We start from the raw sequence: 12369 nt of genomic DNA on the forward strand, positions 1-12369 counted from the left end.
GCTTGTGAAACTGCATGTTTGTGAACATCTGGAGACTCATAGACCTGCTGTAGAGAGATGCAGTGAATCTGGGCTTGATGGAAAACTATTGTGTTCAGAAAACTATTTCACTAAAAGGTTATCTAGAATTTTGATGAGAAGTTTGCACAAAAATTAAATTGTGCATTTCAATTATCAAGGTATACTCCAGAATAGCAGCCCATATACTGACCCATAATGGGCCCTATTTTAACGATCTGAAACGCAAGTAACTTTGTGGGCGGATCTCGGGTGCTGTTGCTATTATACCGGCAGGATAAATGACTCTTGCACCCGACGCAAATCTAAAATGGGTTGGTCTGAAGTTGTGACATTACTCATAGATGTGGTTTGGGCGTAACGTGAAATTAACCAATCAGAGCGTCATCTCACATTCCCTTTAAGAGCAGGCGCGCTTGTTCCATGGCGGATTTGTATTATACAGCGGATTTGCCAGGCGCACGCCAGGAGCGGTTCACAGCCGAGGAGACCGACGTTCCCGTCAGGGCCGTAAAACACAGAGAAGTGACATTGGGGATGGAAGAAACACACCCAAATTAGCTTCGGTTAAACAGGCGTATGATAATTTGGGTAAATGTGTAAGCTAGATTTATGCCTATTTTTTCACATCTTCATGGACACAACAATGATTTCCCTCGTGTGTTAATATTTTTCCTTGTAATAATGTAGCCTATGATTTGCAAAAATGAAAACTGCTGCTTCTGTGTAGATGAGAGAATCAAAGTGTATACGCGTTGTGCACACGCTACATTATGGCCAAGCATGCGCCCTCAAAATAGCATATGAATAACATGCGCAACGCCCCGCTGACTTTAGACTAGGTTTTTCCTGGTCTGTGGCGGAATTGTTTTCTAAACCTGCAGAATAGCATCAGGGAACTTTTGCGCCGGAACACGCCTCCTCTTTTCGCTGAACCGCCCCCGGGAGCGCAAGTTCATTCCCTAATTTACCGACGTGCGTCTGTGGAGGGAAAATAGGAATGATACATGTGTCAGTGTACAAAGTCAACTGCGCTGGGTGCAAGATAGGGCGCTATGTCTATTTGACCTTAAGCTCGTATCACAACTAAACTGTGTTGACGTTTATCATCATCATCATGACAGAACCTGCAGCATCTGATCTGATCTTGATCATTTTGATGCAACAAATTATCAAGCTAATTGTATAGCTAAAATAATATAGTAGTTAGGACTATTTAGCCTCCATATAAGTAATTTAGTTAATTATTTGACCCCGTCTCACCTCAGTGTCTTCAGTTGACAGTCTGGATCCTGTAGTAAATCATTGAGCTCCTTCACTCCTGATTGTCCAGGATCATTTCCTGTGAGATCCAGCTCTATCAGGTGTGAAGGGTTTGATCTCAGAGCTGAAGCCAGAGCTTTATAACCTTCTTCTGTCACACTGCAGTTAGAGAGTCTAGAACAGGAATGAAAGCATTCAGCTGATTAATCAGTTAAACCCCGAACAATATAAATCCTTAAACTTGAATTTTATTTTGTTCTTTGTACAAATGCATTGAAAGTTAGTTGCAAAAACTGACAACTGAATATGGAGGCAAACAAAAGGCACAGAAATCTTTAATACGTTAGACATCAACATCACTTTCGAGTTTACAATTATTTAAAACTGTGTAAGCCCGTTTATCGGTCCAAATGGGGGTTTCTGCCAGAACGGGTGAAGGTCTCTGCGTGTTACTGTCTTTCGCCGTGGCAAAGTAATTTAATTCCATTTAAGATTTTATCTGACTCATATCTGACTCCATTTTATCACGACCTGGAATTTAAGTTAGATTGCCAATTGGTTATTGGTCAATTATTTAATAGTTTAGCAATACAGTTGATTGTTCTATTTAACTCTTTACTTATATTTTACCCGCTCATATTAGTAAGCTATGTTGCTCAGAGATCCTCACACCTTGTTTAACGTGGGTCTCACGATCACAATCTCACCAGCTTCGGTCACTAAACAGAGGTAATTGCTATATACCTGAGATCGGTCGCATTCACGCTTACACAATCAAAGATACTTTGGTATAGCCCCCGTGATTGCACACACTTGAAATTAAAGTAACGTTTACTTCAGTAGAGGTATGGCCACTACTACAGATATAAGTCAACCAACTTTACTTGTCTTATAATAGCTTTGGATTGGCCATGCCGTGGTTTCCCACGTACACTTATCTAAAGTAACATTAAATTAAAACAGAGGTAAGACACACCCAGATTTAGGTTAGTCAAGCAGCACTTTTGCTGCCCTAAATGGAAATTCACTTATTGTCTTTGCAAAACACGTACACTTGAATTAGCGCCAAAGTATTAGTCGTCACTAATCTGACGCAAAACTTGCGGTAACATACGAATCCGTTTCATTCAGCTCTCTCAGGTGTGATGGGGTTTGATTTCAGAGCTGAAGTCAGGATGAGACTCTGTTTCTCTGTAATACTGCAATAACTCAGACTGAAGACAGAGAAATAACAATAGTTCACATCTATGATGATCATCTTATTGAAGAGCTACAGCAGCATTTAGTTTCCAATAGTCTGTTCTGAAACCCAGTCACACTAGTTCACACTCATGCTGGAAGACACTGTTTCTTCTCTTTCTTTTTTAACTATTTATTTGATGTCTCTCTTCTTTATTCTCTGTTGAAAAGGCAGATTTCTGCATGTACGCAATCAGTACATTGTATCAAATGCTGGAAATTAAACAATTACTATCTAGATAAAAAACACACAAAAATGAAAACCCAGAAAGTGCACTGCTATAAACAATGAAACATAAGCCCTGCTGTCTTCAAATAAATAAACTTCAGTCTACAGCAGGGCTATTCAATTGGCGGCCCGCGGGCCAAATGCGGCCCGCCAATCATCTCCATGCGGCCGGACGGCACCAACCTCCCTCCTCCTCTTTTCCTGGCGGTGCGGCTAATTCAGTTTGATACTCGCTCCGATTGACCTGAGAAACGTTTTACGTGCGAATATTTCTGCAGTTATTATATGTGTCCCAAATTTATGTTGACTGAACCAGCAATAGGCTACCAATTCGATTCTGCTTGGATAACGGTCTAAAACTATTCGGATTCATTCGGACCGCTCCGTCACTGAATCATCTGAAGCGGTTTCTCGTTCAGTACAGTATAACAACAAATAGCGATGTTTTCAGTTGTTTCACTAGTTGTTTCAACACGGCCCAGCACGGAGTTGCGTTTACTCCCGGTCCCGGACACTATATTAAACACCGTTGCGAAAACCAGTGGGAAGCGTTTCAGTTCGACAGAAACCTCTCTGTTACAAACCACAAATCACTCGATGGTTTAACTAGTATTAAATCGGATGAAACAGCCTCAACATTCCCAACAAGACTGATGAGGAAAGCAGGAGAAACATTGTGGCATGAACGAAATTAGAAGACTTTAAATCCCCTAATCACCCTTACAAACATTTACCATGAATGTACTGTAGTAATTTACCATGGTTGGGCAGAAATGTGCAATATTTATATTGAATACTATGTAGTAATAAATAAATATAGTATATATATATATATATATATACTATAATATTATATAGTATAATAGTAAATATAGTGATTTATATTGCATTAGTTTTATTAGGTGGGTAGAGGAATATATAATTAATGCTTGTTATGAAATTATGTCAGTTTCTTTGTAAATGTGCATATAGTTTTTAACTTGTTTAGGCATTTTTTATACATTGGGAGTGAGTAGCCTGTGGTTAACAAGTCTCACTGTCAGAATATTTTCATTTAAGCATAACAATTATAAATAAAATAATTATTATTTCTCACCAACAGCTATAAGTTTGTATAAATAATTTATTTGTTCCAAGGAAAATAGTTGTACACAGCTGTAAATTATCAAGTTTTTTATTTATTATGGTTTTATATATTTGCATAGGCTACTGTTGGGTACCACATTTCCAAGTAAATACCACATTTTTTTAGGGTTACTTTAACGTATTTATTGAAACTGTTATGTTTCAATAAATAAGATAAACCCCCAAACCAACCCACCGGCCCACCTCAACTTTTCGATTTGATAATGCGGCCCTCGAATGAAACTAATTGAATAGCCCTGGTCTACAGTATAATGATACTAACTGTAGTTTCTCCAGCTTGAATTGTGGGTTCATCAGTAGATCACTGAGGTTTTTCACTCCAGAGTCTCCTAGTTTATTCCAGCTCAGATCCAGCTCTCTCAGGTATGACGGGTTTGATTTCAGAGCTGAAGTCAGGATGAGACTCTGTTTCTCTGTAATTCTGCATCTATACAGACTGAAGACAGAAAGAGAAAAGAAAATGAATCAGATTTATGATGATCAACTAACGTGTTTAGCTTCATCCAGCAGACTTTTGCTGACAAATAAACAGGGATATCCAGGTTCAGGTAACACACAGAAAGACTACACATTGTTCATTTAAATATACTACCAACTTTGTAACAATACAAAGATTGTCTTGATCTATTTATGTTAGTTTACACATTCATTTCATATCATTTTTAAAGGGTCATGAAACCCCCTAAAACAATTTGAGATCCGATTTTGAGATGTGAACCAATATGTACAGGCTGCACATCACTGAAAATAATAAAAGCACTCATAAGTATTCGAAATTGGTTATTTTTGTGTTTTTCTGAGCAATTTGGTTCTTCCAGGATGAAAAGTAAAGTGGAATCGACGTCACGGGATCTGAGTAAGAAGCGTGCTTTCGGAGCGTGTGATTGGCTGAATGTGAGGTAGAAACGTGCTTTCGGAGCGTGTGATTGGCTGCCGGGGCTGAAGAGAACGATTCTGTACGTCAGCCGGTTCTGAGCGACTCTCTGCATTTATTCATGAGAAAGAGCTTGTTCAATCATCGCATCACAGCGGAGAATTCAAACAACATGTGGAGCATGAAGGCGGTTTCTGCCATGATGAGTTTAACAACGCTCGCAACGCGGATCATATAGTTCATATACGGACCAGAGCAAGCGCTTTTCAAGTTTTTATGTACATATTTCATATACTCTAGTGCTCTAAACATGAACCAGCACCGCACTTCTTCAAATTAAATATATGTGCAAATAAAGACACTGATACAGCCGTACATCTGATCATGAATGCGATGATACAATGGATTATTATGATACACAGAACACAATGATGTAGACGACAATTAAAAGAACAATGGACAAAAAAGTAACTGTGTCTTTATTATTTCTGTGTTAAACTAACGCGTGTCGTTTGTTCAGACTCAGAGACTACAGTGCTCATAAATGTAATGAAAATATTATTAGATCTTTTAAACATTCTTCCGCAATTCTCCCTCGTTCTGGTGAGTGTGTTATATAGGGTTATATTTTTAAACTGCATCAAGGTGCCTTCAGATCCATTTATTTATTTCCCTCTGCAGTCATATTTTAATATTCATGTGTCTGTATAATGAGTGTGTTGCAGGTCTGTGTTTTATTGGTTGTTGTCTCCCCTTTTCCCACCCTCTACACTCCCACTTTTTCACAGCTTTACACACACATTTCCTCAGACTTTTTCAGCTCTGAGATGTGAACGACCAGCTAAAACAGGGGGTTTCATGACACTTTAAGGTTCTTTCGTGTCAGTGTCACCTTTGGTTTGCTCACTGGGACATATGTGGTTCATGTGACAGCCATGTCTACTGAGGTATGTATGATACACCGAAGGCTAGCATTTTAATGTATGTGTGCAGTGCCGTAAAGCAATTCGTTACATCGCGAGACCTGATATCACGCGATACTTCCTGATACTTCCCGCCGGTTGTAAGGTAATTAGCTGGAGAAGTGGAATTACTTATTGTAGAGTTAATGAAAGTTATCATGAGCATGGTCATGTTTTAAGCAGATGTCTTAACAAATGTCAGCAGACCGGGAAGATTTTAAAACAAGCCGTTCATTCATAAATACGCAAGATCGCTGTGAAAATGCAGACCGGAAGTCAAAAGACAATGAGCGCAGCTGAAAAGGGGCTATATATGGTCTATATAATGAAGGTTGTGAAATAATTGCCTACTATTAACTCTACTTTGGTGCTGTAATGATATTGCACATCACCACGATAAATAACCTCATCTGAGCTGCTTCAGCGGACTAACAACACTCGTCAATGTCAAAATGTTTGAGATGACCAATCAAATCAAAGTAGGCGGGCTTTATGTTCACAGAAGCTGCGAGTCGAGCGTGAATTCCAGCACGACGCTTCACGACACGCTTCAGTTAACGCTCATAAAGTGTGAGATATGATGTAAGCAGCGAAACTAAACAGCTGTTTTACGATAGAAGTTTTAAACAACCCACAGAAATAATCAGTTTGCAAAGACTGTATCAATCAAAGCTCAGCTTTGGGAAGGGAAGATATACAGGTGAAGATAAGGAGACTGAGAGAAGAAGAAAGAGAGAATGTGATGGAGATGAGAGAGGAAGAGCAGGTATTGCACACTGTGCCCAGGGTGAGATTAGCATTATTACAATGGATTCATATTTAACACAGATATATGTTCTTCCTATTACAGCGCGAAATATAAGCTCAATTTAACAGCACAAGCACCTATTAAATATACTTCCATAATAGTATTATTGTATAAATATATTAAATATATGTTTGAATTTTTCACCAGTATCAGCACTGGGACTTTTCACTGTATTACTCCACTTGTCTGTGTTTGTGCAACTTGCATCATTAAGCCAGAAGGGGGCGACACGTGACTGTCTTTATGAGTGAGCAATTGAACCATTAATTGAACTGATTAGTGTCAAAAACAATGATTAATTCAGGAAAGAAACAAGTTGCTGAAACTGATCTTTGATGCTCATCAGGGGCATCGGACTGGGGATAAAACCAGTACTGATTACCAGGTCCCCAAGGGGAGAGAGGGCCCTTGAAAAGTCTGGAATATATTTTATTTTACCTGGATATTTTCATTTCCTAATTAAATTTCATAATGAATGTCAGATTAAATGTAAAGTTAGCGATTGGCTGACTACATTTTGTACAAAAAAGTAAAGACTATCTAATGTCTCACGGTCCCACCCATTGCTAATGTGCGAAATGGTTTAGTCCATCTGCACGCATTAGTTAGTTGAGCATCTGGTGGAGCGCAAACTTCTGCTGTAGAAATGTCTTTCTCAAAGAAAGTCAAATCAGGCCATCAAAAAAGAAAGGAAAGACAGGAGAAGGAAAGAAAACAAAATGAGGGGGAAAAAATGGTAACTGACTTCTTTTCAAAGAAAGGTGAGCACAAACTAGAACACGAAATCTATAGTGCTAAACTGCTTGAATATCTCTGCGATCATTAGTGCTAAAAATTAACTGAGACAATTAAGCATTGAAAGAGCAGAACATACACTTTCACATGATAAATTGGTTATACATATAATCTGAGGTAAAGGCTAAATAAATAAACTGTACACTAACAATGCTGTTTGCATACAACACACCGTTTTAATAGCCTAATTTGAAACATATTTAATTTTATATAAATGGGCTGTAATATCTAAAATTAGCAATAATAGGCTAATCAGTGTCATAGGTAGCTTGGTAGCTCATCAGTAGCTACATATCATGTCAAGAGATATGTTAAAAAAGTCTGAAATGATGACTTAAGCACATGTGGCATTAATATTAGGCTACCTTCAGTGACATTTACTGGGGGGAAAACTCCAATGTCATGTACAGTATAAGCTACCTGTTCCTTTTGTCTTGTTCATTCTGCAAATAAAGTATGACTGAATCAAGTCTTGTTTGGTTATCATACAGTAAGCAGTTTGTTCATGTAGGGATTAGAAAACTAAAATGGTATTTTAAGATGTTTTATAGCCTACGTTGGGTGTTATATATACAAAAAAATATTGTAATATCATTTAGCTTAAACTTAGTAACCACAGTAAAGTAGGCTAGAGAATGTTGGGAAAGGAGGTTTGAAATGTGTGTAGACATATGCACACATGACAAATTATCAGGCTACTCTAAGCATTACAGTTTATAGTTAATAGTTATTACCCTATAAACATCTAGGCCTACAGATTCATGGGGGACATGGGGGGACATGGGGTCCATCAGGACTGCCTATGCATAGGGCCCGGGATCTTGTGCTACGCCCCTGATGCTCATACTTATTGCTCATATGCCTCTGGACACAGAAGGATTACATTGGCGTTTGACTGAAATGTAACATCTATTCAAAATAATCATTGAATCATTTATCATTCCTGTTTGGAATAAGTGATTGTGTTTTGTCAACAATAAACATAACATTTCTGTATTTCAATTTTGTAGTGTAGATCATTCATTGCAACATTTAACCTGATTCTCATGTTTAAGAATCTTCTGTCTGGCTTTGTTCCCTGTAACCGCCGTTCATGTTTCTCAGTCAAGTCTTTGTTTTTTTAGTTTTGTTCACGTTTATTTGAATAAAGCTGCACTTGATGCCAAAACCATTGAAAATGGACAGACTAAAAGTCACAAATAGATATTACAATTTGTAAACACAAAACACAATCTACAAATAGATAAAAAATCCGCAAACAAAGTCCTCATGATCAGCAAATATAAAACAAGATCTACAAATAGATAAAAAGTCCTCAAACAAACTCTTTGATCCACAAATATAAAGCACAATCTACAAAAAGATTAAAAGTCCACAAATAAACACATCCTGATTCACAAATAGAAATCAGTGACTTGTACTTGAAAACCAGAATTTGAATGAATGTAAAGTGACTTGTTTGCAGGTGAAGATCATGTTCTGTTTGTAGATTGTGTCACATTTGTTTTCAGAATTCTGACACTATTGTTTCGCTGTTGTGACAAAATAATGCCATAATCATTGAAAATGAAGAGACTATGAGTCAAAAATGCATATTACAATTTGTAAACACAAAACAAGATCTACAAATAAATTTAAAATCTGCAAACAAACTCCTCATAATCTGCAAATGTAAAACACAATCTGTAAATAGATTCCAAATCTGCAAACAAACTCCTCATGATCCGCAAATGTAAAACAAGATCTACAAATAGATAAAAAAATCCACAAACAGACTCTTCATGACATACAAATATAAAATACGATCTACAAATAGATTTAAAATCGGCAAACAAACTCTTTATGATTCACAAATAGAAATCAGTGACTTGTAGGCTACTTGATAACCAGAATTTGAATGACTGCAACGTGATTTGTCTGCACATGAGGGTCATTATTTGTTTGTAGATTGTGTTGCATTTGTTTTCAGAATTTTGGCACAACTGTTTCGCGTTTTTTTTAATTTTTTTTTTATTAAAAAATCTACAAATGCCCTCCTCACAATTTGCAAACAAACACAGTCTAACTTGTATTTTCAAACCACTGTAAAAAGACTGTTATGGTAAGAATGATGGAAGACCAGGGCGGAATGCAGTTAACAGTCTTTAATGAATAAAGGATATAGTCCTCAATAATAGAACACAAATCACAGGCTTAAATCAGAGCCAGAACAGAAACTGCCAGACGACTGGAACTTTAGAAAAACAGCATCAACCTCCACGAGGACAGAGGCAGGGACCCCGAGAAGCACACAGCCAGTCAGGAGATGTGAGGCAGCAGAAAAGGGCGAGCAGCATAGAGCAGGCACAGAACAGGTACTCTGCAAACAGGCACAGCTGGGTAATTCACAGTCTGATGGCAGTATTACTCACAGCAGAAATAATGGTTTCTCTTTCCACAAACAGGACAGGACAGGACAGGACAGGACAGGACAGGACAGGACAGGACTAGAGAGCTGACGTTTCTCACGAGAGGTCATAGAATAATCCGACAACAGGATAGGGCTAGGAAGAGAGAATAAGAGGCAGAAACAATCAAGAGGTAAAAGGGAACAGGTGAGAAGGGAACGAAAGGGGAAACAGCTGTAAGAGATAATGAGCGGAGGAATGGATGTGTGTGCGTGATTGTGTGTGCGAGTGAGTGTGTGACCACAAGAGGGAGACAAAGAAAGAGGAAAAGAGACCAGGATCATGACAAAGACATTCTTACACATACTGTGCAAAGCTCAGCATGCAAGTGTTGAATCTGTGTTTGCAGATCACAGGGCATTCACAGATCCCTCTGCACACGTCTACAGATCTTTTTGGCACTATCTTTCCGCAGAGTGTGTGACTACGATCCACACGTGTAGTCAGCCAATCAGGGTATTGCTTCAATGTGATGTCACGCCCCCTCAATAAGCCCTTTTCAAAATAAGAGCTGACACTTCTCGGATGGTTGGGCTGGGCTCACTGCCATTTACCGTTGCCGTCTTTTTTGAAAGGGTAATGTGAGAGGGGGATCAGTGTTAATGGACCTGATGGTGAAAACTCCTCATGGCATCTTCAGATAGAAAGTTCATAGGGAGAGAGACCTTCAACCAGTTGCATGTACATGGTGCATCAGATATTACGCTTAGCAGCTGCACTATTATTGTATATAATAATGACTTGATCAATAAATTAACTTAGGTCGACAGGCAGCGAAATGGAAACTGAGGTGTGCTAAAAGGGCCTGAAAAGGATATTTCACCTATGGAGCAGCTTAATAAAATATAAAGTATTTTTTTGCTCTAAACAGAGCCATGCATTCAAGCATATATCCCTTACCAAAAGAAAAACAATAATAAAGAAAGGTGAAAAACCTATTCTGTTCCTGACAGAGTATATATAGTAATTGATATATCATAAAATGTTTCATATAAATTTACATTGGCTTCACCAATTCAATATAGGCCTACCGTACACTTTATAGCATACAGCTCATACACACCGCGTTATCAGGATTTAGTTAAATTATTTAATAGAACAGAATAACTGAATTAAGCTATAATAAAGAATACATAATTTTACTAGTTTTACTTCTAATACACACAACAAAATATTTTTAAATTATATTTTGTTTAAAATTCAGTAGGCTACTGCAGTTGTGTTAAAAGTTCCAAGTTTCCCAATTTATGTGAATATGTTTATTTACAGATATGCATATGCAATATCCACATTCATATTTATTAGCTACATTATTTGAATCCACGGCATCGAGGTAAAGTACCGTGACGACGAGTTAAAGTACCATGATGACCGTCCTAGGCTTTGAGGGGAGTGTGATTTCACCAGTCCGTATTTTAATGCTGTGAAAATCCCACTCCCCCTGCTAAACCCATCTTAATGAAGTTACAATCAAATGCTTTTGTCACCACACAATCTCTAAACCAAGATGTGACAGTGGCAGTAGTGTGGTGAGTCTATGACCTTATATACCTGTGCTGGTGAGAGGAGTGTGATTTCACCAGTCCGTATTTTAATGCTGTGAAAATCCCACACCCCCTGCTAAACCCATCTTGTTTTTTAGCATTTTTTATTTTATTTTTTTAAAAAGGGCACCTGACCGCAAAGCAATTGCTACAGCTATTTTAATTGTATATCCATAAGCTATGTAAGATGTAAAATTGAAAGAATGAATTAAATAAATAATGCTTTTTGGGGCCCTAATGTGCTGGAAAATAACTATTAATTTAAAAAAAATGTCTAAGGTTTCTTTACATTCTTAGCTTTAAGTGTCAATTATCACTAATAATTTGTTTTATTTCTATTTTTAAGACGCAATTAAGCAAAACATTTGCCTCATATATATATACAATATGTATTTGATGAACTCTTAAAGTCTATCTTCGTGAAAAAAGGTTAAATATTATTTTTTTTAATGACATTCATGTGCAATGGGGAGAGTAATACAATATTTTCCTATGAACCACAGCGTGTTTAACACACAAACGATAAGTTCAGTTAAATTAAGTGAAATTAACAGTTTTGTTTTGATAGCTGGTAGCTTTATTCCTTACCCGTCGAAGTTTATATTTTGAATCGATCTGCCATGTTTTTTTGTTTGTTTGTGTTTGTTTTTTGCATCTTTTATCCACACTAGTTCACTTTCTGTTAATTTATTTAAGTGTAGACAAAGCTTCCATGCAGGATCTGGGTGCTTGCTGTGTGAAAAATCGATCGATAAACGGATATAGCAAAGGAAGTGCATTTAAACTCGCTTGCGCGTGCACGCGAAGGGGAGTGCGATTTGTCCGGGGAGTCGGATTTCGGTACAACACCGGCAACGGTAAATGGCAGTGAGCCCAGCCCACCCATCCGAGAAGTGTCAGCTCTTATTTTGAAAAGGGCTTATTGAGGGGGCTTGACATCACATTGAAGCAATACCCCGACTGGCTGACTACACGTGTGGATCGTAGTCACACACTCTGCGGAAAGATAGTGCCAAAAAGATCTGTAGACGTGTGCAGAGGGAT

The 12369-nt window shown here is 37.9% G+C and overlaps 1 protein-coding gene across 4 annotated transcripts in view; it reads right to left on the minus strand.

Annotated features, from left to right (window-relative positions):
* Positions 1–12369, minus strand: part of LOC311087281 (uncharacterized protein) — a 180046-nt gene that overhangs the window by 119396 nt on the left and 48281 nt on the right. For 3 of the 4 annotated variants that reach the window (XM_084120580.1, XM_084120578.1, XM_084120579.1), the window contains exons 10-11: positions 4158–4331; positions 1282–1455 (exon numbers count right to left, since the gene is read on the minus strand). In XM_084120580.1, coding sequence (XP_083976706.1) covers positions 1282–1455; positions 4158–4331 — 348 coding nt within the window. The remainder of the gene's footprint in view (positions 1–1281; positions 1456–4157; positions 4332–12369) is intronic. The other variant, XM_084120581.1, reaches the window with a different exon arrangement.

This window comes from Abramis brama (genome assembly GCF_963993115.1).
Source record: "Abramis brama genome assembly, chromosome: 7".
Classification (NCBI taxonomy): Eukaryota; Metazoa; Chordata; class Actinopteri; order Cypriniformes; family Leuciscidae; genus Abramis; species Abramis brama.